At 42.0% G+C, this 27,293-nt stretch overlaps 1 protein-coding gene and 1 long non-coding RNA gene across 2 annotated transcripts in view; both read right to left on the reverse strand.

Moving 5' to 3' along the window:
- On the reverse strand, nucleotides 1-26,320 carry LOC121694629. The gene is made up of 4 exons (XR_006025846.1): nucleotides 26,249-26,320; nucleotides 15,409-15,416; nucleotides 15,163-15,170; nucleotides 1-11 (listed from the first exon to the last, which is right to left on the reverse strand). It is a non-coding gene; the product is annotated as an uncharacterized LOC121694629 (long non-coding RNA).
- LOC121694122 (protein ADP-ribosylarginine hydrolase-like) overlaps nucleotides 1,540-27,293 on the reverse strand; it is a 28,473-nt gene continuing 2,719 nt past the window's right edge. The window contains exons 2-4 of the mRNA XM_042074087.1: nucleotides 6,749-7,092; nucleotides 5,854-6,217; nucleotides 1,540-1,946 (exon numbers count right to left, since the gene is read on the reverse strand). Of these exons, the coding sequence (XP_041930021.1) occupies nucleotides 1,544-1,946; nucleotides 5,854-6,217; nucleotides 6,749-7,067 (1,086 nt within the window). The 5' untranslated portion in view covers nucleotides 7,068-7,092 and the 3' untranslated portion in view covers nucleotides 1,540-1,543. The remainder of the gene's footprint in view (nucleotides 1,947-5,853; nucleotides 6,218-6,748; nucleotides 7,093-27,293) is intronic.

Genomic DNA, 27,293 nt, shown 5'->3' on the forward strand with positions numbered 1-27,293 from the left:
TTATTGCAGTACTTGAACAGGATTATTCATGTTTTTCTTTCACCTTTTTCATTTACATTATTAGTAATTAGCCACTGTACAACTGTACACTGTAGGCCACTGTACAAACTATTACTATTTAGAATATACAGTACTGTGCATAAGTTAAGACATTTATTTATATAATAACATTTATTTATGTTTGGCACAGCACTGTATAAACTATATAGACTTCTCTTTCATGTCATTACACTGTATTGGTGCTGTGCAAGTCGAATTGAGTGCCTGTCACTTTAATGCCATGACGGCCTGAGAGGCTTGCTTGATTCTCACAGTTTTAAGCTAACTTAGTAGCGTTGTTGTGCATGGTGCATAAGAATATGTGGATGAAATGAATTATGTTTTCCATGTCATTTGGTAAAATAAATGCTCAAAAACTCGAGGAAATTCTATCTTGGATTATAGGAGATACGTGTTTTGTATCATTTCTATAATTTTGGTGAGCTCTACAGGAATTACAAACTATCTCCAGATGTAAATGGTTGCGTATCCTATTACTGAAATTCATTTGAACCCACCAATAGGCTAGCTAGACCTTAGTTTCACAGCCTAGGTATGTTAGCAACACAGGGCTTGAAAGCATTGCCAGTATCACAAACAAAATTGAAACAATGCGTGGAATTTATCTGGGAATAGGCTACTTGGGCGAGCTATCTCGCTGGCGTGTTTAATTTGGTTCCTTGGTTAACATAATATAGGCTACGTTTTTTTGCACAAAATTGCGTCTGCTAATAAACTTAAACATAAACACAAACAAGCGTGATCTCCTGTGGAATCCCTGACTGCGCCTTCAACGTTAGCCTACTATTATTTGTCGACATCAAACCTGAACGAACGGCAGCTGTTCCTGAAGTTCACTTGCGTGTTTTTTTTTTTTTTTTAATTAGGCAACTTTTTTTGCAGTGGTGCTTGAATTCCAGGAGCGGCGCTGCGCCGCTGATGAATACATGTAGAGGAAACACTGAGCTATGAGTATATCCATGTGTAAGGAGCGGAGCAGATTTCGAAATCAAAAGTGACTGTGGTAAACAGTAGTAGCAACACCTGCAAACATGTCAGTGCAGTCGGAAAAATGTGTAAACGTTAAGTATCCCCGATCAATGAGATTGGTTAGGCTGGACCAATGATTTCTATTCACAAAGTGAAAGAGTCTGGTTTTACCAGTCTACCTAGTTATAGCCATTGAGGTTTAGAGTAAAAATACATCTAGTCCTGTACATTTTATTGTTCATTTTAATCATGTCACTTCAGGTTAGGGTTAGGTAACACTTTTAAAATAGAGTTAATCATGGAGTTTATCTATTTACAACTCAAAAAACAAACAAAAAACAGTGATTAAGGCATTTGTCGAGAAGACGAATGTTTTTGCCGTTCTCACATATTTCGATGCTCTGATTGATTAGGTCTATCCAATTGCTTGCAAATTCACATTTGGTTACATAAATCTATGCATGGCCTGTCTAAGCCCAGATTTCTGCTCCAGAACAGACAATAAGTCAACACATCATGAGAGTGGCAAACCCCTCAGCTTGTAAAGCTCATCTGCCACGTTAGATAGGCGGCTGTAGTACTCAAGCTTTTGGTAGTTTTTGGGGGGCACGTTGTGAAACCCATAGAGGGCACCCCACCAGGCAGCAGCAATGGCAGCAGTGGAGTCACTATCACCTCCGTGGAAGAAGCCGTGATTGGCCAGCTCAGTCCACGAGTCCCCAGCTCGCAGCAGTGCGTCGTAGGCGATCATGGGTGCGTCGTGTCCGCTGGCACCGCCTGTTGCCCTGTAGCTGACTGACCTGTAGAAATCCTCCCTCGCCGTCACTCCATAGTCATCTGGGAACTGGGCTTTGCCAGTCCCTTCAAGGATTCCTCTACGCTGAAGGTATTTTCTCCAGCTGTCCCCGAAGTAGTCCCTAATACAAAATTAAAAATGCAAGTGTAAGATCTTACAATTAATAATAATGTATACAGTATATAACTGACATCAACCTAATCAGGGCCAGAAGGTTAGGTGTTTTTACATTACATTACATTACATTACATTTGGCTGACGCTTTTTAACCAAAGCGACTAACAACATGGTAAACAGTAAGTTTTAGAACAATTCTCACAATTTTAGGACAGTTTAAAAAAAACATTAGAGTACAGTAAGAGTAAGTGCGTCGGTAAGTGCTGTTTTTAACAGTTACTTGTCAGTTTAAAAAGGCTGGTGAGTGCTAGGATCAGTAAGACTTGTTGTAAGTGTTGCTATGAGAGTAGATGTTCTCTAAAGAGCTGGGTCTTCAGGAGTTTTTTGAAAGTGGAAAAGGATGTCCCTGCCCTTGTAGGAACTGGCAGTGTGTTCCACCAACGAGGAACAACAGATGAGAAAAGTTTGGATTGGCTTGAGCGTACCGGTGGTAGAGCTAGGCGTCGTTCGTCAGAGGAGCGCAGCGGTCTGGAGGTAGTGTAAGTCTGTATGAGGGCATTCAAGTAGGTGGGAGCAGAACCGGAGACTACTTTGTAGGCAAGCGTTAGAGACTTGAATTTGATGCGGGCCGCCATAGGTAGCCAGTGTAGCTGGATGAGCAGCGGGGTAACATGTGCCCTTTTGGGTTGGTTGTAGACCAGGCGCGCCGCCGCGTTCTGGATCATCTGAAGTGGTTTCACTGCGCAGGCTGGGAGACCTGTCAGGAGGGCATTGCAGTAGTCGAGTCGTGAGATGACTATTGCCTGAACCAGGAGTTGGGTAGCATCTTGAGTCAAGTAAGTCCTGATTTTCCGTATGTTGTAGAGTGCAAAACGGCATGACCGGGCGACTGAGGCAACATGATCCGAGAAGTTTAGTTGGTTGTCAAGAACAACTCCTAGATTTCTTGCAGTCCTGGTCGGTGAAACAGACAGGGAGTCAAATTTGATGTTGATGTCGTGGTGTATGGTAGGTTTAGCTGGGATGACCAGCAGTTCAGTCTTTGAGAGGTTCAGCTGGAGGTGGTGTGCCTTCATCCATGTAGCTATGTCTGAAAGGCAATCCGAGATCCGTGCTGAAACCAGGGGGTCGTCAGGTGGAAAGGACAGATAGAGCTGTGTGTCGTCTGCATAGCAGTGGTATGAGAAGCCGTGCGAACGGATAATCTGTCCCAAGGAGGTGGTGTAGATAGCAAAGAGGAGGGGGCCCAGCACTGAGCCCTGGGGGACCCCTGTGGTGAGATGGTGAGGTGCGGATAGCTGACCAAGCCATGATACGTTAAATGAGCGTCCTGTGAGGTAGGATTCAAACCAAGAGAGAGCAGAACCGGAGATTCCCATGTCAGCGAGTATAGAGAGAAGGATACGGTGATTAACCGTGTCAAAGGCAGCTGATAAGTCAAGCAGAATGAGTACTGATGACCGAGCGGTCGCCCTGGCTTCTTTTAAGGCTTCTGTTACAGACAGCAGAGCCGTTTCGGTAGAGTGGCCGCTTTTGAACCCAGACTGATTTGGATCCAGAAGGTTGTTCTGTGAAAGGAAGTCAGAGACCTGTTTGGAGACTGCTCGTTCAATGCCTTTGGATAGGAAAGGCAGTAGTGAGACAGGGCGGTAGTTCTCGACTTGAGCAGGGTTGAGAGAAGCTTTCTTAAGTAACGGTGTTACCCGGGCCATTTTGAACGCTGTTGGAAATGTGCCGGAGGTTAGCGAGGCATTGATCACATGTGTGATAGCTGGAGCGATGGTCGGGCTGATGGACTGAAGTAGGCTCGTAGGTATAGGGTCCAGCGAGCATGTGGTAGGACGGCTGCATGTCAGGAGTCTGGACACTTCACTCTCGGAGAGAGGCGTGAATGCTGAAAAAGTTGTTCCAGCAGTCCCTAGAGGTTGTAGGAGTGCGGTATCTGAGTCAGATGCGTTGAGTGGGCATGTAGAGAATTGACTGCTGATTGCCGCCACTTTGTTTGTAAAAAATGAGGCGAGGGTATCTGCAGTAAGGCTGGATGGAGGAGGAGGCAGCTGAGGGTTGAGTAGCGATTTGAAGGTTGAGAAAAGTTTTCGAGTGTCTGTAGCGCTGTTGATTTTGTCATGGTAGAAAGCAGTCTTAGCAGCAGTGATGCTGGCTGAGAAGGAGGTCAGGAGTGTCTGGTAGTTTTTGAGGTCGTCAGCTAGTTTGGATTTGTGCCATTTCCTCTCCGCGGCTCTGAGTTTGGTGCGCTGCGATCGGAGGGTATCATTTAGCCATGGATGAGAATGTTTGGATCGAGCTGGCCTTGTGGTAAGAGGGCACAGCTCGTCTAGACACGAGGTCAGTGTGGAGCAGAGCGAGTCAGTGGCTTCATTAACCTCCAGAGAGGAGAAGGTGTTGAGTGGAGGTAGACCGGAGGCAACCACAGAGGAGAAGTGCGTTGGAGACAGGTTCCGGATGTTGCGGCGGAACGTGACCATCGGCTGAGGAGCCGGAGGCTGTTCTGACAGGCTGACGTTGAACTGGATGAAGAAGTGGTCAGAAAGATGGAGATGCGTCACCATGAGGGTGTCTGTGCTGCAGTTCCGAGTGAAGATCAAGTCAAGCTCTTTGCCAGCTTTGTGAGTCGGTGGGCTTTGAACCAGTTCGAGGTCAAAGGAGTGGACCAGGGCCAAAAAGTCCGCTGAGCCTGGGGCATCTAAGTGGATGTTCATATCACCGAGAACAAGAAGCGGACAGTCATGCTCAGGGATGGAGGATAGCAGAGTGTCAAGTTCGTCAATAAAGTCGCCTAGTTGGCCTGGAGGGCGGTAGATGACCAGCACGTAGAGTTTTGCTGGGGCGATCACTGTGATGGCATGGAATTCGAATGAGACATATTTGTTTGAAGGCAGTAGCGGGGTGAATTTCCATTTGTTGGAGATCAGCAGGCCCGTCCCGCCTCCTCGTCCAGATAGGCGAGGGGTGTGGGATAGTGTAAGGTTAGTGGAGAGTGCAGCCGGGGTGGCAGTGTTCTCTGGTTTGATCCAAGTCTCAGTGAGAGCAAGGAGTTCCAACGAAAGGTGGTTGGCATAGCCAGCTATGAAGTCGGTTTTGTTGACTGCGGATTGACAGTTCCACAAGCCCATGGAGAAGGAGGTTTCTGTCGGAGAGGACCGTTTAAGTTCCTGGAGGTGAAGGGGATTTCTGCCCCTTTTGACATTTCTGCCCCTTTTGGCATGATGCCGTTTTCTGCAATGGCCGGTGATAACAGATATGTTTTTATGGAAGATCTTCCATATGTTTTTATGGAAGATAAAACTATACAGTGGATGTTTTAACCCAAGAGATCAATCATCATTTGTGAATTTGAAATCTACACAACCAAATGCCACACACTCATGTCTGGATGAAGAAAGGGCATTTCCAAGACACTTTCAAACGTGTCTGAATCCAGGTATGTGTGGTTGAAAGTGCAATGTGGAATTCTGAGGGCTTTGAGTTGTCTTAAACCAAGCCACATGACACTCTTCCACTGACTTGCACTGAATTTGATAGTGTCCCGCATGGTACAAAGTGATTTCACAAACAAGCAAGGGTGAAAACAGCTGGCTTGCATGGTAACTTTAGTGGATATCTGGGCAATATGATGGAGGAGTAGGGGGAGGAGGAGGGATAATTTCGCAAATGCCGGAGCGCTTGACGTAAGGAAAGGAGACAGGCTTAAATACCCTGGCGGCGGAAGGCAGGTGAGTTAATTGCTGTCAATCATCCCTAAGGCTCCTCCCGAACTTTGTTTAGAAAACATAATTTATATTGATATTTCTAGATAATTTAAAAATGTTATGAACTAAACTCCACATGGCACCTTCAAATATATCAAAATATACAATCTCATTAATTCCCTTTTCAGGCTGAATTCTCACCAATGTTTCAGGTTTTCTTTAACACAATACCCCTCCTGCTGCACATACTCCTTGGCCTTCTCCAGCACCTTCATCAGACCCTGGCCCCAGGCCTCTACCTGTGGTGCGCCCCTCACCGCGTAGGCTGTGAACAGCGCAGCGGCCAGCGCCCCCAGGTAGCCCGTGGGGTGGTGGTGGGTCATGCGGCCGCTCTCCACACTCACGGCCACCAGGAGGCGCTCCTGCTCAGGCCTGGGGAAGCGCAGACCCACACACATGGCCCTCATGGCAGCACCACAGCCCCCACCAACTTTGCTGAAAGGGATCCTCCAGTCTCCCGCCTGGTTTGCCGCTAATTGGGCAGTGCTATCAATGCATGTGAAACCTGGAGATGTGAGAGAGTAGAGGTAATGGTTTTACTACAGTGAGGATGTTAAAGTAACACACTGTGGAAGAATTGGCCATGACTGAGGTATAAATCGTACCATCATAAGAGTGAAATTGGCCATGACTGAGGTATAAATCATAAAACAGTGGGAGGTCACATGCGGTATAAATCGTACCAGCATAAAACAGTGGGAGGTCACATGAGGTATAAATCGTACCAGCATAAAACAGTGGGAGTCACATGAGGTATAAATCGTACCAGCATAAGAGTGAGATTGTGCACACCTACTGTATAGTGGAGGAAGTTTAAACTAAAGACTTCAAATATTTTAAAAATGATAAAAATGCTTTGTATACACAATCATTTTGTAAAAATGTAAATGTAGGAAGCAGCTTGGTGTCATTATCTTTTCCCAGTGACTTAAAGTGCAGCACTTCCAGTCTATATCTATAAACTACACTCTGATTTCATCCAGTTGAGATTTAATCAGAAAAAGGTCTGAACAACATTCTTTGAATAGATTCTTACCTGGGGCCCTGCCAGACATATCATTCATACACTGTATGTACTTTTTGACCAAGGTGCCATACAAGTCTTTTAATGATACGTCTTTTCCAGTCTCCACTAAGGCTTCAGCTGTTGCAAGGTGCATGACAGTGTCATCACTGATTGGAAACTCCTTAACATCCAGGTTCTCCAAGCCCCCTCTCGCTGCTACCTCCTTATGGATTTTTTCACCATTTGACTCAAATTCCCAGTCGCCACGGTTGTACGCTAGTGCATCTCCAGCTCCACTCAGAATCAAGCAGGCTTGGTATCTTTCCTGGAGAGGGGATTTCTCAGCCATGCTCAGCTTGCCTTTTAAAAATGATCTGTTTAAGGAGAGACATTCAGTAGTGATTAATCTAGTCTAATGCCATTTAACAAGAACAACCAAGTAAACAAGAGCAGTCAAGCAGCTGCAGATCACTTGCAATGTTAAACATAGTCAAACCAGATTCCAGCATCCAGATCCACACAAGGACCGAAATGCGAGGCTCTGCTCGGTATGGTGTGTAACACATGTGCTAAGACCATGCATATGAGTGCAAGGTAATTTAGGCAATGCTCAGATGTGGGTTCATACACAAATGAGGAAGTAATCTGTAAAAGATGACCAACTGATTATTTTACTAAAGATGTTTAAAAATCTCATGTTGTTTTAGATATTGTATAGATCATGGTTCTGTAACCTGACCGGAAATTCAAAGGCACAACTTCAGAACCTTGTTAAGAAGGCAGGGAAAATAATGGGGATTCAGCCCTCATCCTCTTTAAATGATTTTTGAGGACAGTTAGGAAACAAGGGTTGAAGATAGCCACAGACCCAACCCATGTCCTAAACACAGAGTATGTGCTGATGCCTCTGGGAAGAAGATACCGACTACCATCATGTAGGCTAAATAGATTCAAGGTCTCCCTGGTACCGCTATCAATTAAGCTACTATAGTGCAATAGGCCAATAACTGGTGGATCAACGTGGTTTTATACTATTTATTATATGAGCTGCATGTGTTTGTGTCTGTGTGTGGGTGGGGGTGTGGCATGTGTGTGTGTGTGTGTGTGTGTGTGTGTGTGTGAGTGCTTGGGTAATGCCATGTGTTCCATGTTCTATGTATAGTGAGTCTATTTTATGTTTGTGTAGCCGATGCTCTCTGTTTGCCCAAAGCAAATTTCTCTCTTGGGAGAGACAATAAAGACTTACTTATATTGAAGGTCCCATATTATACTTCTTTTTCAACAAGTCAAAATAGGCCTATGGGTTGCACAAAACATGTCCCTGAAGCTGTGTGCACAAAATCCCTCTCAGATGCGTATCACCAGCTCCACTGTCGCCAGTTTCAGTCCCTTTCAGAATAGGCTGTAGTCTTAAATGCAAAATGAGTGGTTACTGGCCACTGGCCACGACCCACTCCGGAACTGATGCCAGAGCCCATCTACGGGGGGCCTTGGCACTTCCTATTAATAATAATAATAATAATAATAATAATAATAATAATAATAATAATAATACGTTTTTTTTTTATATAACGCCTTTCTCAAACCCAAGGTCGCTTTACATAGTAGGAAGGCAGGGAAACACAATAACAAACAAACAAACAATACAACAGAGACAAAGGCAGCGAAACACAATAACAAACAAACAAAACAATACAACAAAGACTAGTTATCTGTATGGAACTATGTGTTGGGTGTGGAGGAGAAGTGATCATTAAACAGAAAGGTCTTGAGATGTGCTTTGAAGAAAGGAAGAGAAGGACAGGCACGAAGGGGTTGGGGGAGGGAGTTCCAGAGTTTGGGGACCAAAGCACTGAAGGACCTGCCACCCAGGGTGGAGAGTCTGGAGCGGGGGATAGTCAAGAGCATAGACATAATATACATAGACGCCGCATTGGCTGCTGGAAACAAGAAATGCGGCCGCCATCTTGGACCGGTCATACTTGGACCGGTTGCAGCAGAAGACACAAGATGACAGCACTGTGCAGCATGTTCCTTCTCAAATCGGCGGACCATACTCGGGGGATTTACTTTTCACAAGTAAGATTTAACATAACCGTACTATTGGTTGTATTTTGTGAATAGAATATTACCAGAGAGCTGAGAAGGAGCAATCTTTGATATTACTGAATGAAAATCGTAGCCATCTAGCTAGGCTATGTTTACTCGGTGTTCACCCGGCTATGAACTGAGACTTGATAAGTCATATTCCATAACACTGACTTAGATTACAACTGACACAAGAAGGCTATTGTAGAAATAAATCATACTAGATTTGGCCGGCGAATTTTAGTGGCACAGACTAGCCTATTGGGCAATCGCTAGCTGCTACTTGTAGCCTAAGTGTGTTGGTGGTAGCCTCACTATTTCCTGAATAAAGTAACTTTTCAATAGCTCAACTTCTTTATTTATCAAGTAGCTTAGCCAGACAAGCTACACTTTTCTTGTCATGTGAAATTAGCTCAATTTAAAGTAGCTTCCTATGTAGTGAACTAGCCTACTGCTGTGTTTGTGTTAGGCTACTAATACATTTGACTGGGTGGTAGTTTTGTGTAGTTTTTTATTCATGGCAGAGTAACTGATAGTTTAGCTCACTAAAATTTCGAAGTAGCTTGCCCAACACTGTATTATTCACATGTCATTTACCCTAACAAGAATAAGATGCCTCTCAAATTCCTTTTCATTCATTTATTTATTATTTTGTATCTCCAGAACAACTGCCTTGTTCAAGAAGACTGTGAATGAACTGAACGGTCTCCTCACACCCCTGGAACTGAGGAAGGTGCAGCTCTTCATTGCAGTACTGCAGGGCATTTGCTACACTGTGACTGAATGTTTGATTTATGAGCTCCACCTTCATCACCTGCATTCGCCACTCTGTGTCCCATTTTCCCATCGTCTGGTTGACTCAGTCCTCTTTTATGGAGTTTACCCAGTTTACTATGCCATCTTATTTGCCCACCTGCTGTCTGAAGCACTTTTGTTCTCAGCCAAAGTGTACCCAAGCAATTTTAGCAAGGTGGGAACATACAAAATGACATGCACCAGTTGTCGAAATCATAGAACCAACTGCATGACGGTAACTCTGTCTCACTGAGCCTGTGAAGACACTCCCTGATTCTTTACTGATTGCAATGAACGGGTTGATCTTAGCAGTTTCTAAAATGTTTCTTAATTCCTTTTTATTTAATCTCTTCATTGGGGCTGGAACCTTTCTGTGAACTGTAAATAACAGATGCTGTTGATGAACCCATTGACACTGTACAAGTGACAAGTCACCTTTTTGTCTTGAATTGATGAACTGTTACACTTACTATGCCAAACCAATGTCTGTTTTTTAAGGATCAGAAACAAACCTACAAACTTGCACTTTACGATATTTATGGAACTTGTCTAACAAATGCTGTTGATATTGAACCCAGTTACTCCATTTCCTTTATGCCACACCAATGTCTGTTCATCACTTTATTTTTGATGGCACTGAACTGAAAATGTTAATGGATTTTTTTCTGTAAATTTAACTCATTAAAACTTGTATCAAACCAGTTTTTGTCTATGCTGTCAAACGTGGATTAGTTATGTTCCCAGTTTTTATATTGGATGTCATCACTTTATAATATATCATATATCAGAATATTCTATTACTGTTAAGCCCACTATGAATATTAAAATAGACACAACCATGTTTCCTGTATCATACAGCTTTTCTACTGGGATGTTTTCAACTTATTCTGAGTCAATTTACCCAAGTTTGTCACTAAACCACATAGGCCTACTTGGAATACCCCTCAGATGTCTGAATGGCACTGATCTCACTTAAATGTTTATGGAACCTTTCTGTGGACTGTGAATAATGCTGTTGATGGAACTTTTCTGTCAACTGTGAACTATATTTAACTCGTTAAACTTGTATCAAACTAGTTTTGTCTATGCTGTCAAACATGGATTATGTTCCCAGTTTTGATATCGGACGTCAGGTCACTTTATCATATATAAGAATATTCTATCACTGTTAAACCCACTATGAATATTAAAATACGCTAAATCGTGTGTCCTGTATCATAGCTACATGTATGACCTTTGCAGCAAAAAAAACCGCGTGAGAATCTGTTCGGTATTCAGTGAGATATGATTAATTAAGTGCGCTGACAGCTCATCTCACCGGCCAAACAGATTACACTGAGTGGAGTGGATGACCGGTCCAAGATGGCGGCTCCAAATCTCATCAGCGTTAGTAAGGAGTAGCGGTCGATGCGGCGTCTATGTATATTATGTCTATGGTCAAGAGGTTTTGGTCAGAGGATCTGAGTGAGCAGGAAGGAGTGTAAGGGGTCAGGAGGTCGCAGATGTTATAGATATTAAGCCCCATTGTATCAGAATTGGTTGCAGTTCCATTAGAATTCCACTGGGGGTGATCGCGGGCGAGCGCAGGTTGAATGGCGGTCTATGGAGCTAGACGGCTAAATTTATCTCTTTCACCTGCTTGTCGTGGAAGAATCATAGATTGTATTGTAGTTTATGCAAGTTCAATATAGATTTTAGATCTAAAGTTGAATGAACGAGTACTTATGACCTTTTCATTTCTTGAAACCGGCAGTTTACAGAGAGTGGCAGTTCCTCCTCTGGTTCCACGTGAGGGCACTCGTGGGCAAGTGCAGAATGAATGGAGGTCTATGGAGCTGTACCCCTCAAAATCCACTTTTTTCTCAGGATATAATTTTTTCCTTTAGAAATTTGAATGTTGCATTCAAAAAGGGGGGGGGGGCAAAGAAAATACACACTGTTCTAAATTTGTTCTTTGTTCTAAAAAGCCTTTCAAACCTGTAAATGACGTAATGAATTAGCAAAATGCTAGCGTGTTATGGGCAATAACGACCCAACCTGTAAGATATCAAAAGGACAATAAGGATAAGAGGGTCTTCGCTGTGTTGCCGCCAAAGTGGAGTACGACCTGGCTGACTAGGATTGTACAGCAGTGCCAGGAGGTCCTGGTCAGCAACGGGCACCATGGCAAAAAAAACAGGGAATATGAGGTATGAGGAAATGCAATATGTTATGGAGGAATAATGAAGAATGTGTGACAAACGTCATTGCCTGGTCTATTTGAAATTACGTAGTTAAGAAGCCTAATAGTCAAGTTACTGGAGTTTATCCAAAAGGTCTGCTAAATACAATAACCATAACCATAGCAGAATCAAAGTTCATGTAGATGCCTACTATTGATGTTAAACATAGCCTAACAATGTTAAATGATAATGGGTAAAACTTTATTTGGCTCGGTATAAAAGCCCAGTACAGGTAATGTAGCCTGTTCCAAAGTTTAAAAGCACTTTAAAATAGTCACTGGCATGTGCATAAATGTGAAATTGGCTGCCTACTAACAGATGGGCTGGGTCACTTCCAGCATAGGCTGTATATGGTATATGTATATGGTATATGGGTTATATGCCAACAAGAACGAGTCACTTCCAGCATAGGCTATATGTTGGTTATATGCCAACAAGAACGAGTCACTTCCAGCATAGGCTATATGGCAGTGGTCCCCAAACTTTTTCTTCCGAGGGCCAGCTCACTATGCCTGGCTCTAAGAGAGGGCCAGAAACTCGGAGTATATCAGTAACCATAAATAGCTTAGTGCTGTGAACAGCAGTCTACCTTAGTTGAATATTCTATTACATTTAATCATACAGTAGATTATTGCAATTTAATACCATTGTTAGCTGTCTTTATATTGCCGTCATGCCAGATCAGTGTAAAATGTAGCTCAAATTAAATAATAGGCCTACTAATAAAACGTTAGTAGGCCTATTATTAGTTAGTTATTAACAATTAATGGATAAACTTTTAGAATACTTTGAGCACTGATGCAGTCAGCATAGGCCTCTTACTTTGTTTGCAGGTAGACCTGTACATTTCATTCCGTTTTTGATGGCAAACTCGAAGCAGCGCCAAAACAACCACCAGTGGACAAAAAGCGTATTACATGTGTACTGTTAAAGGTCACATTCACTGAGAAACCATTTAATACTTGTTCCTTTCGAAATACTATAGCTCACTCCAAGTTGCATATGCATGCTGCACGTGAAAATGATCTTCTACCCCCATTGCCCGCATTAGCCAATGAAAGAAAATACACGGAAAAACAAGCGAATCAGAAAGAGCCCTTCCCAATGACGCCGAAGGGAAACTGACTATTCATGGCCTCACCCACCTTGGCTTGTGACCGCCTACAGGAAGACTGGAAGATTTTGCGGCTAGGGGATTGTCTCTCTGCAGCTAGTAGGAGCTAACAGCAAGTTGCCAACATGGCGGAAAAAAAAATCGTGCCTGTTTTATTTCTGGCAATAACACATCAATGTTGCATGTCTTGCCTTAGAAACATGAGTTGAGAAAGAAATGGTTCGGATTTATCGTTGGAACACCACCACCGAAGTAGTGCAACATTAGTTCTGTGTTCCAATCATTTCGACCACACTCACTGCCTTAGAAAGTGGTTTTGCATTGATGTTCTGAAAACCTGGTTCTGTACCGTCATGACGATCGACCACCAGCTCACAGGCTGTAAGTACAAACAAACTTTTCCACCTAACGTCTGTTACAAAATAGCATGTTCATATTCTTCACATTAGCATGCATGAAAAGGGTACAAGCTAGGCTTAGGCTAGCCTATATTACAGGAAGCTACACCAGGCACATAACTTATTACATTGACATACAATGATGTTTTGTTTGATTACTTGCTGTTTACTTAGTGTTTTGTATGTCTTCCAGAGCACATCCTCATGTCAGGCTACACAGCTTTCTAGCCTACATTAGGTCATCACGTTAGAAGCAAAGGTTTGTGATCTAACTTTTATTGTTGTGCTAGTTAGTTTCTAGAAGTCTTTTTCTAGTAGGCTAATACAGGTTCTTATGTGCTCGTCAATGTTTTGGAAAGTCAATTCATGGGTTTCTTCAGGTCACTTTCCAGTCAAGGTGTATTCATTCAGGTGTATAAAATCAAGCACCTCGATTATGAATGCAGACTGCATGGTGCTTGATTAATACACCTGTGTAAATGGACCTGATGAAAACCATGAATTGCATAACAGATAGAATTGATATTACCGAATGTCTTCTTGTGGGTATGCTACTTAGTACATCATACACCTTACCACAGTCACTAAAATATTTTTGTTTCCATTGTGCCAGTACAGTTTTGTGAGATAGTTAATGCCCTGTGTACTATTAGTATCTTGTAACTTGACAGTAATACACATTTATTTACTTTAGGTACCCAAACAGAATACTTCATGAAAAGTATGAGTATTGATACAAGCACTTCGGATACACCATGGGCATGGGGGCCTGCTACCTCTACTGCCATCAAGCCTGTTCATCCAAGGCCAGCTAGAAGACCTCGGGTTGATCAAGAGGAGGATGAAAGCGACATCTCCACAATAACACCTGATGGCTCCACCTATGGCCCAGCGCAATCAAAGAGCAATGTAATAAAATCATCACAGCCAACGAATGTGTTTTGTGTGTTGTCCCTACGGATCCCCAGGACAATACAAGCCGAAACAACAACTCAGACCTTTTCCCCTAAATAATCCCAGCACCATCTTACAAAGGATCTGTAGGCCAGATGTCTGCATCGTCTGGCAAAAAAGAGGACATTGTTAATTCTGTGCATAGTTTGGATGTTCTTGTTTTGTGTTTGCACTATTTTAATAGACTGCAATATTACTATTTGTCAGTGTTTCACACACCACCTAGCAAAAAAAAAAAAAAAACAGTAGACCTACTTCAACAGTATATTACACAATAGGCCTTCTTACTGAACCACCTTGCTTATTGTCTTTGCACCTTGCTTATGGTGTCGGAGGATTCATATGATTTAAACTGGCATAGGTTACATCAGTGTTGCAGAACTGTTTGGATTTACATACAAGTTGGTTCAATATTGCAAACAACTCATCTATTATATTTTACCACATCTACTTGTGGAACACTTGAGATAGCTTGCGGACCACACTTTGAGTACCACTGCTGTATGTAAATATAATAAAGTTGTTTATAGATAATTTACCTGTTTTGTATATTTGTTTTAGGAGTTTCATCAGTTTTTGTCCCTTTTAAGCTTAAGGTTTATCTTACCTTTCATATCTTCTGTCTCACAGAGGGCCATAGTCATCATAGTCGAATGTTTAGTGCATTTTGAAGGGAGTACATTATGCTAAGGCAGACTGGTTCTAATCCTGGGTACAGGGTCATACAGACAACAGGGGTACTGGTGTTGCCCATTTTTCTAACCACATGAGCAATCCCCTTACAAAAAAGTAGTATAGGAATCTTATAGTATTTGGGACAAAATATTATAGTAATCTTATAGGAATAATTGGGACATACTGTAGAAGTACTACTAATAACTCTATAATATAACCGCTATAGTTTTTCTATAGTAGTCTTATAGTACCTATAGTATGTCCAAATACTATAGTATTCCTATAAGATTACTGCAATATTTAGTCCCAAAATACTATAAGATTCCTATAGTAGGCTACTTTTTCTGTCATACGTGACAGAAAACAACTTGAGTAGGCTAACCTCTGCCAATGTCAGGCTATCAAAGCCATAGTTCTCATTACCAGAGAAGTCTTGCAGCACACATTCTCTGCTTCTGTAGGCATTCTGGTACAATTCCAGCAAAATATAGCTAGGTAGGCATGTTTGCATTTAGATCTATATATATATTGGGCTATGACCAAGTGGTCTTTCAATGATAGTATCATGGAATTCAAACCATAACTATCTAGCTATTCCGATAGCATTAGCAGGCTAGGTCAGTGGCTGAACTGCATTTAGGGTGCTTACCTGTGTTGTGAAGTAAAATATCTACTAGGAAGATTGCAAAGACTTTTGACTGTGTAAAGAAATAGGTCTTTATTTTAAAACGTTTCCAACTGTTTATTACTTGAAAGCAAGATGACGATTGTCACAAACGTTTACCTCTTTTAGGAGGAATTTTAAGCTGACGGGCAATTGTTACCATTCTATTAAACCAACGTTCACCGACAAACGATCAGGAAGCGGTTCTTCTTCCTACTCGAATACTAGGATCAAACACATGAAGTTGTATCTCCGAAGACATTTTGTACAACAGTTTTGACTCGAGTTTTAGCCAGGTTTTAGCACTGTAAAGTTGAATATGGAGCATAGCACAGGCAGAATCGGATGAGGACGCACTGGAGGAAGCGTCACAGTACTGTTAGCCAATCAGAGGTGAATTCATTAGCATGTCATTAATATTCATGACTAGAGGCGAAATCCAGTCGTTCCTCCCCGCCCACCTTCCCCACCAAACTAGAACAGCATGAAACAGACGCAGGAGCATTTTTTTCACCAAAACCGGCTCACAGGGCATTCATCAACACTACAGACCACTGCAACATTAATGAAAAAACGATGAGATGAGACCTTTAAGACTCGCCATAGAGAATGAATAGGTGGAATTGCGGAGGTTATAGTTTGACGATGTCGTACTCCCGTGCGGGCCGGATGCTACATACCACAGATATGTTTTGAGGGGCCACCCAAAATGAGGTGGCGGGCCGTAGTTTGGTGACCACTGCTATATGGTATATGTGGGTTATATGCCAACAAGAACGAGTCACTTCCAGCATAGGCTATATGGTATATGTTGGTTATATGCAAACAAGACTGAGTGCAGGGGTGTTTTTGTATACAGGCCTACTTGAAATATGGATGATATCAGGTGGGTTTGGATATTTTGCATATTGACACTCTTCCGCATGCGGTGCTCATTGGAAACGATTCAACCAAAATAGCTGATCTCCGACAACAAGCACCTATCCTAGTGGGTGGGAATCTTCAGATTGAGGGATGGTAATATTCAAATTTCCTCTATTGTGACATTAAAGCTGCAGTTGGCAAGTCTGACAGATTATGGGGACTTAGCCAAAATTTTGAATGTTTACAACTCTCATGCTCCCCCCCCCCCACTACCACCGAGCACCCTCTCATCGAGTTTGTGCTCGTCAGTGCGCACCAGACTGTGATTGACACAAGGGCGTCAGTTTGTTTTTAGAAGTGGTGGGGACAATAACCATAAGCTTGAGTGTGTTTTGAAAAGTGCAGGGTAGGCTACCCTTAAGTAAGCTATTCATCCATTCAACGCTGCATTACAATATGCTCAACAGTAGTGTTGCGCCGGGTAAGATTTTTTACCATCCGCACCCACCCGACCCATCAGGAGAGTCAATCTGCACCCACTCGACCCTCAATATGCACTGATTAACTACCCGAACCTGACCCGACCCGACAAAAAAAAACAATGAGACGTCTTTTTGCTGCAACGTGTGTCTGAAAACGAGGTGAAAATTTGCAGGCCTGCTGATCTGTTCACATGATGCGGAATTTTGGGGAGGCAGCATCAGCTATTAATGTGACGTGCAACAGGGACGTGCCTAGGCGTAGGCCTTATTATGCGTGGGCCATCAGATGCAGCAGGTGTGTGATTTCCAAAACCATGGTGGGAGAACCGACTGCACTTTGGTTAGCTTGCATTTGCTTTGCTGTTGCTTAGAATGTTAGATTCTTGCGATAGATGTCTTCAGACAATAAAAAGTAATTTGGAAGGGAAATTGAAGAGAAGAGTTGCCCCCTGCGTTGGCCGTGATTCCCCTTTGAAAATCGGAGGTTCACAGGCTACTGTGGCCTTGGTCAGTGGCGCCGCCAGCCCTAATCCTGTAGCCTACGCACTGTGCATACAATTCATTCATGAAATCATTCAACAATAAAAATAGCTTGTGTACTGTCTTAATTAAAACATGCTTCACGCACAAATGATAGCCTAGGGCAAAGAGAATTGACATCTCAACATAAGGATAGGCCTACATTAGAAGATGATGGTTGGTGTAAACTTTGTCACACAACGTGATAAGCAGTTCTGGCGCTTAAAAATGCAACGTTCCATTCAGTCATAAATCATTCAAGCGTAGGCCTAGTGCTCGTCATGAAAAGAAAACAGCAGCTTAATATTTTTCAGGTGTTTAACAGTAGGCCTAGGCGCACTGTATCAGTTATGCCGTAGGCAGTGAGATTATTAGGCATTGCATCCTGTCACTCTGTTTGGAACATCGCAGTTCGGGTTGATAAGATTCAGTTAATGCGAGTATGGGTCGTCTCAAAGTTTGGGACAATCAAACAGCAGAGTAGGCAAAGCAAATCCTACTTGTTAGGTTACCAATAGCTGTCTTTTCTCTAGGCCTAGGCCTATCGGAAATCGCGACATAAGCTCATTGGTTTCTATTTTTCTTTTCTTTCTTGTTCGCGTGTTGGGTAGTGAAGCGATGCATTTAAATCAATGTACATCAGAGCCGATATGGCCAGCCCTGATCTGCTGCTCTGTAAGGTATTTCTGTCCCACCCAAATTTGCTGAACTACTTGCGGAGTAGCCTATTCATCACAGACATCACATGTATCACACGAACGAGCTGTTTCTCAGTTTTTAAACGATGTTGGTGGTTAGTTGTTGTGGTAAACGGTTCGCGAGAAAAGTAGCCGAACTTTAATTTAATCATAGCCTATTTTCTGCACCCGTCTCCCTACATCTTGGCTTCGCGAACTTTCCCTCAACACATGACAAACCATATATCAGAATAAACAGCAGACCTTACCGAACACAAAGGTGTAATTTTAATTAAAGTTTAAAGCACTCCCCTGTACAGTTAGCCATTCCAGAGTAATCCGGTTTTAAATTTGCAGCAATGGCTATATGCATGTCTCCAACTTTGGGGTTCACAATGTGTTTAAATTGTTCAATAGGCCTACATGATTTTATAACAGGCCAAATACAAAATAAATGTTACAAATATCGCCTAGATAGCCTATCTGTAAACATTACAATCAGAGGATATACATATAGGGCAGACCGACGCTCATGAGTTCATGCTTTGTTTTATCGCTGGATTTTGGGATAGCCTACTATGGCAACCGATTGCATTCCGAGCTACAGTCAACTCTAGCAGGCATTACATGACCGGAGGGTCGGGTGGGTGCGGATGTTAAAAAACCTTAACCGCGCAACACTCGATCCACACATATCTAGGCAGGTGTGCATGCTGTGAGGATGTCATTGTGCGCGCCTATCGCATGGTTTAGACTCGATGATTTCAGTATGTGGGGATTTTTTCGGTCGCAATTGGTTTGCACATTTTTAGAAGTGGTGGGGACAAAATTCAAATGATAAATAGTGGTGGGGACATATCCCACCCGTCCCCCCCGTAATCTACGCGTATGGATTGACAGTCATTTCTCACACAGCCCTGCTCTGATTGGACCAGAAGAACCAGGAGCTGTGGATTTTTGCAAAACAAATAACAGGCTCTAGGTGGAGGTAGAAGTGTGTTTTTTTTCTAAAACCATTTATGTTGTTCTGTCGGAGCATAGTGTCGGTTTCAGTGAATATGATCAAAAACAATCTTGCCAACTGCAGCTTTAAAATAAGGAAGCAATCTGAATAGCTCATAGAAGCTGACATCAACTAACCCACAAAAACTCAATGCCCGGTTTGTGTCGCACTTGTGTGGAGTGTATGTTGAAGCATCAGAGACCCAAATCGACATACAGTACAAAATCACAGAAAGTGAGTTTTGAATTACAAATTAAAACCCTTTAAAATGAGGCTATTGCTACTCAACCCATTTAAAACTGATTGTGCCCTATACTGTTAAAGGTCACATTCACTGAGAAACCGTTTAATACTTGTTACTTTTGAAATACTATAGCTCACTCCAAGTTGCATATGCATGCTGCACGTGAAAATGATCTTCTACCCCCATTGCCCGCATTAGCCAATGAAAGAAAATACACGGAAAAACAAGCGAATCAGAAAGAGCCCTTCCCAATGACGCCGAAGGGAAACTGACTATTCATGGCCTCGCCCACCTTGGCTTGTGACCGCCTACAGGAAGACTGGAAGATTTTGCGGCTAGGGGATTGTCTCTCTGCAGCTAGTAGGAGCTAACAGCAAGTTGCCAACATGGCGGAAAAAAAGTCGTGCCTGTTTTATTGCATGTCTTGCCTTAGAAACATGAGTTGAGGAAGAAATGGTTGGGATTTATCGTTGGAACACCACCACCGAAGTAGTGCAACATTAGTTCTGTGTTCCAATCATTTCGACCACACTCACTGCCTTAGAAAGTGGTTTTGCATCGATGTTCTGAAAACCTGGTTCTGTACCGTCATGACGATCGACCACCAGCTCACAGGCTGTAAGTACAAACAAACTTTTCCACCTAACGTCTGTTACAAAATAGCATGTTCATATTCTTCACGTTAGCATGCATGAAAAGGGTACAAGCTAGGCTTAGGCTAGCCTATATTACAGGAAGCTACACCAGGCACGTAACTGAAGTGTTCTGTTCGCGACGTGTAAAATCAGAGAATGCCTAAGAGGAAGGACTCTGGTAAAATCCATTAGAGGAATGGTCTATTTTCCCGAACGTAGCCTACAGGCTACTAACACGCCAGGTGTAGCTACTTCCATTGATTAGGCCTATTGGAAGCTAATTGTTGCAGTACATAACGCGAACGAATGCTTTAGTTACGTGCCTGGTGTAGCTACACTCATAAGAAACTGACCACACCACCCAGAGATTTAGCTTGTTGAACCTATAATCTTCTAACCTAAGCGTTAAACCACAAATAATAATATTAGCAACAATATTTTATGCTCAACTAAGTACGGGTATTGTTCTAGTCTAAACAGGGAAAATCAAAAACACAATACCCCTGCACTATTAGGCTAATTTGCTATCACTAGAGCTCAGGTATTTACACTTCAGTCTAATTTATGTCTTCTTGCCATTATTACATTGACATACAATGATGTTTTGTTTGATTACTTGCTGTTTACTTAGTGTGTATGTCTTCCAGAGCACATCCTCATGTCAGGCTACACAGCTTTCTAGCCTACATTAGGTCATCACGTTAGAAGCAAAGGTTCATTTCATTTCATTTATTTATTTAAAGGACAGTGCACATTGATCAACATTTATGTAAATGTGCCAGTGTTAGCCAGCAGGCTAATTTTCAAATGTAGTCCATTGGCAAGATGTTATACTAGGCACATGGTGGCTAAAAAAAACCCATATTAAATCACATAGCAATTGACATACAGCAATAGAACATAATGCCATAATACTAGCTCCAATAAAACATTTAAAACATAAGACATATAACCATACAGCCAAACAACCCTTAAGGGATCAATAAAGTAACCACCTATCCATCTATCTATCATACATACACCATGGGTTACAGGACAGCTAAACTATAGAGGCAGACCAACATTAATGTATTATGAGAAGTGCTCACATTTTTGTATGCTCAAAAGCCAGTCCTTAAGATGGTGTGTGAATGTATGGTGAGAGGTGGACGAGGTTTGTGATCTAACTTTTATTGTTGTACTAGTTAGTTTCTAGAAGTCTTTTTCTAGTAGGCTAATACAGGTTCTTATGTGCTCGTCAATGTTTTGGAAAGTCAATTCATGGGTTTCTTCAGGTCACTTTCCACAGGTGTATAAAATCAAGCACCTCGATTATGAATGCAGACTGCATGGTGCTTGATTAATACACCTGTGTAAATGGACCTGATGAAACCCATGAATTGCATAACAGATAGAATTGATATTACCGAATGTCTTCTTGTGGGTGTGCTACTTAGTACATCATACACTTTACCACATTCACTAAAATAATTTTGTTTCCATTGTACCAGTACAGTTTTGTGAGATAGTGAATGTCCTGTGTACTATTAGTATCTTGTAACTTGACAGTAATACATATTTATTTACTTTAGGTACCCAAACAGAATACTTCATGAAAAGTATGAGTATTGATACAAGCACTTTGGATACACCATGGGCATGGGGGCCTGCTACCTCTACTGCCATCAAGCCTGTTCATCCAAGGCCAGCTAGAAGACCTCGGGTTGATCAAGAGGAGGAGGAGGATGAAAGCGACATCTCCACAATAACACCTGATGGCTCCACCTATGGCCCAGCGCAATCAAAGAGCAATGTTATAAAATCATCACAGCCAACGAATGTGTTTTGTGTGTTGTCCCTTCGGATCCCCAGGACAATACAAGCCAAAACAACAACTCAGACCTTTTTCCCTAAATAATCCCAGCACTATCTTACAAAGGATCTGTAGGCCAAATGTCTGCATCATCTGGCAAAAAGAAGACATTATTAATTCTGTGCATAGTTTGGATGTTCTTGTTTTGTGTTTGCATTATTTTAATAGACTGCAATATTACTATTTGTCAGTGTTTCACGGACCACCTAGCAAAAAAAAAAAAAAACAGTAGACCTACTTCAACAGTATATTACACAATAGGCCTTCTTACTGAACCACCTTGCTTATTGTCTTTGCACCTTGCTTATGGTGTCAGAGGATTCGTATGATTTAAACTGGCATAGGTTACATCAGTGTTGCAGAACTGTTTGGATTTACATACAAGTTGGTTCAATATTGCAAACAACTCATCTATTATATTTTACCACATCTACTTGTGGAACACTTGAGAGAGCTTGCGGACCACACTTTGAGTACTACTGCTGTATGTAAATATAATAAAGTTGTTTATAGACAATTGACCTGTTTTGTATATTTGTTTTAGGAGTTTCATCAGTTTTTGTCCCTTTTAAGCTAAAGGTTTATCTTACCTTTCATATCTTCTGTCTCACAGAGGGCCATAGTCGTCATAGTCGAATGTTTAGTGCATTTTGAAGGGAGTACATTATGCTAAGGCAGACTGGTTCTAATCCTGGGTACAGGGTCATACAGACAACAGGGGTACTGGTGTTGCCCATTTTTCTAACCACATGAGCAATCCCCTTATGAAAAAGTAGTATAGGAATCTTATAATATTTGGGACAAAATATTATAGTAATCTTATAGGAAAAATTGGGACATACTGTAGAAGTACTACTAATAACTCTATAATATCCTGTAACCGCTATAGTTTTTCTATAGTAGTCTTATAGTACCTATAGTATGTCCAAATACTATAGTATTCCTATAAGATTACTGTAATATTTAGTCCCAAAATACTATAAGATTCCTATAGTAGGCTACTTTTTCTGTCATACGTGACAGAAAACAACTTGAGTAGGCTAACCTCTGCCAATGTCAGGCTATCAAAGCCATAGTTCTCATTACCGGAGAAGTCTTGTAGCACAGATTCTCTGCTTCTGTAGGCATTCTGGTACAATTCCAGCAAAATATAGCTAGGTAGGCGTGTTTGCATTTAGATCTATCTATATATTGGGCTATGACCAAGTGGTCTTTCAATGATAGTATCATGTAATTCAAACCATAACTATCTAGCTATTCCGATAGCATTAGCAGGCTAGGTCAGTGGCTGAACTGCATTTAGGGTGCTTACCTGTGTTGTGAAATAAAATATCTACTAGGAAGATTGCAAAGACTTTTGACTGTGTAAAGAAATAGGTCTTTATTTTAAAACGTTTCCAACTGTTTATTACTTGAAAGCAAGATGACGATTGTCACAAACGTTTACCTCTTTTAGGATAAATTTTAAGCTGACAGGCAATTGTTACCATTCTATTAAACCAACGTTCACCGACAAACGATCGGGAAGCGGTTCTTCTTCCTACTCGAATACTAGGATCAAACACATGAAGTTGTATCTCCGAAGACATTTTATGCAACAGTTTTGACTCGAGTTTTAGCCAGGTTTTAGCACTGTAAAGTTGAATATGGAGCATAGCACAGGCAGAATCGGATGAGGACGCACTGGAGGAAGCGTCACAGTACTGTTAGCCAATCAGAGGTGAATTCATTAGCATGTCATTAATATTCATGACTAGAGGCGAAATCCAGTCGTTCCTCCCCGCCCACCTTCCCCACCAAACTAGAACAGCATGAAACAGACGCAGGACAGCATTTTTTTCACCAAAACCGGCTCACAGGCCATTCATCAATACTACAGACCACTGCAAAATTAATGAAAAAACGATGAGATGAGACCTTTAAGGAAATGAACATCTTTTTCTCACAGTTTAGAATGGGTTACACTTTACTTGACAGTATCGACATAAGAGTGACATGACACTGTCATGAACGTGTCATAAACAAGTCATAAACATTTATGACATAACGCTTCTGTTATTGACATTCGGTTTTTGTCATGACATATTAGGGTTAGGTTTAGAGTTATGATTAGGGTTAGGTTAGGGGAACAAGCTCTGGCTGCTGAAAAGTGACCAGAATGCACTGGCACACAAATCTTTGAATCTCCCAAGTGCCTTATGGGCTCAGAAAAAGGTAAGTGTATGTATTTATGTTATACATCCCTATGATTAGTTTCCAGTATGTTGACTAATGTGTTTTCTCTTTTACAGGTACCCAAATAGGTGTTTCCTGTGTGTTAGCTAATATGTATTCTCTCTTTTTTGTCGGTACCTGAAATAGGTTTCTCCTGTATGTAAACTAATGTGACTTTTCTCTTTTACAGGTGACATATGGACAGATCTCCAGGAGGACCTCCGGTAAAATAAAAAGGTGAGTATCAGGGTTTCCTTTATACCATCCAAAAACCCAAGATTGGGGTTGAGGTAAGGGTTGGGGTTAGGGTAAAGATTAGGTTTGGGTTCATTTGAAATATTAAAATAACCCAGGGGTAGGATTGGGGTAAGGGTTGGGGTTAGGGTAAGGATTAGGTTTGGGTTAGTTTTAGGGTTAGGAAGTTCTGTCTAGAACATGAGGAACTGCACCATTGCTGATAGCCAAACTACTATCAGCCCTTTGGGGGCCCTAAACTTATAACGGAACACCCCTCCAGTTGAAAAAATAAATATGGTACACCTTCCCATGCAGTAAACTATGACACTCTATGGTGGAAAAAGGTATCAGGGTTTCCTTTATGTAGTCCAATAACCCAGGATTGGGGTTGGGATTAGGGTTGGGGTTAGGGTAAAGATTAGATTTGGGTTAATTTTAACTATTAAAATAACCCAGGGGTAGGATTGGGGTAAGGGTTGGGGTTAGGATAAGGGTTAGAGGTTAGGATTAGGTTTCATGTGTCATGACAGTGTCATGTGTTCATGACAGTGTCATGTCACTCTTCTGTCAATACTGTCAAGTAAAGTGTTACCTTAGAATGTAATGACGTCACTTTTCAGGACCAATGAGGGAACTGAAAGTGGTTGAAGGAAATCATGAAGCTTTCCGTGTGCTGTTGGAAATATAACAATTGATTATAGAACCCGTTAACCTAATAAATCTGACTCCGCTTAATATGGAAAAGTTTCAGTTCAATGCAATAGTAGGTTGATATACCCACAATATAGGAGACCTTTGCTTCCGTGAGACCCCCCAGAGTGAATCAATCAAGACATGACAATGGACACATTAATTACGTTTCCTGAGTTTCTCCTGTGAAAAGGTAAAAGGTTAGAGATATAATCAAAAATTGCTGTAGCAGCAACATGTGACAGTGGGCCCACAATGGGGTCATACCATCATGAGGTAGAGTAATTAATCAACAGTTCACATGATCAAGAGGTTGATCAGCCCGTGAATATCAGACCTCCTAACAAGAACACCAAAGCCCGCACATGTGGCACTTTGCCATTTATATTTGTAATTCTCTCCTTTCATTGTCTGAAAATTTGCAGTAAATCAGGCCAGTAGTTTTTAAGTTATCTGCATGCGCAATACACACACATAGAGACAGACAGACCTTCTGAGGTAGGCCTAAGGAAGTTCCAATAATTATATTTTTTGGTACAAAGTCTGCAAGATGAATGGCCTACTTACCATCCCAGGAGCAAACAATAGGAGGTGCATTGACAGCTTTGGAAAACTCACCTTTGAAATAAGTTGATATGCACCATTTTATCGCTGGGTTTTAGGATATGTTATCTGAGGGAGCTGAGCTAGGTAATGTGATATTTTTATGGACTTTTAGATCTTTCTGTTTCTCCAATGTATGCTTTGTCTTGTTTGAATGTGTTCCGGCCCTGCTGGCGATTCCCGGTATTACACCTTTTCTAATGCCTGTTGGGGTTCTGCCCCCTTTGGTCTGTGCTGCCATCTGCAGAGCATGGAGTGTGCCCATTGGTGCTGGGAGTAATGGATGTTGCTATAAAAAGACCTCATGGATAATGGACTCTCTTATGCCTAATCTGAGTACCCAGAAGCTTGCATAATGCTGAACGAACTTCTGGGCCAATACCTTCGCAACCGGGAAACGGCTTCAGAGACGCCCACTGATCTCAATTCCGTTGTGTTCATGGGCAAAAGTTCCTACTGAAACCAGTGCGAAATGGCTGCCGAAACAAACGTAATTGAAGCATTTTTAGAATCGATTTTTGAAGAAATTGAAGTTCGTAACAACATTTGCTTTAAACCGCTGCAGAAGTTATGTCTCATTTGAGCAAAGGCTAACCAGACATCAGGGCCGCGTTTGTGCATTGGGCAAAGGGGCTGCTGCCCCGGGCCCCGGCCACTAGGGGGCCCCGGCGCGGGACAAAAGAAAACAAGTGTCTTATCGTCACCTGTCTTTGCCCGTATCAATGCATGCTATCACAAACAACAATGGCTTTGCATGAGACAATTAGGAAATATGAAAGCGGATCTCGAAAAAAGAGAGCGCTTCAGCCAGACGTTCTCAGTAAGGCGCGCCAAAACCATGGCCGTACGCACTGTGCGTATCAGCCAGGCTACTCAACAACGAGAGAGAATTTCCCCTGTGTGCGTGTATTCACACCAAATTGGCCTAGGTTACCATAACTTCTCAATTCTGCACAGTAGCCTATATCATTAACTGCATTATTAATTGTAACGTTACTGCATCATTAATTAATTATAAATTGTAACGTTACTGCATCATTAATTGTAACGTTATCAAAATCAACTTAATGCAGAACTATGCACGCGCGCACCTTTTGTTTGAGCAGGAGAGATACACACAGGCATTCTACAGAAGTTGTAGGCTAGCTTGTTGTTTTCTATTACTATCTATGCTGGTTATCAGCACACAATGGTATAAGCTAATTCATTAACTCAAGACTCATCATGGATATAACACATTTTTTTAAACAACGAAAACAGAAAGGATGGAGACAGCAAAGCGAGAGGAGTTATTTCAAATGGGCAAGCCGCAAGGTAGGCAAGATTATCAAAGATTATCAAAGCGGGACAAATATTATCAAAGCGTTGAAAGTTAGGTGGGTGTGTGCGTACCATCGCATTCATTCCTGCAGGCGCCCCATTCACTTTTTTCAAAACGAGGATCAAAATAGTGATACGTCCACGTCTAGGCATACTACCCCTGTCCCTGCCAACGTTACCGTTATCGGCTGCGACACCCCCCTTGTTTGTATTTCATGTGGTTGGGCTGTGTGTGTGCGCTAGACTGCGTGTTTCAATGTATTTGACGTCGTGGCTGGCTAGGGCTGCGTGTTACAGTGTATAACATCCCACATACTCGACGCAC

The sequence above is a fragment of the Alosa sapidissima genome, chromosome 2 (assembly GCF_018492685.1).
Source record: "Alosa sapidissima isolate fAloSap1 chromosome 2, fAloSap1.pri, whole genome shotgun sequence".
Classification (NCBI taxonomy): domain Eukaryota; kingdom Metazoa; phylum Chordata; class Actinopteri; order Clupeiformes; family Clupeidae; genus Alosa; species Alosa sapidissima.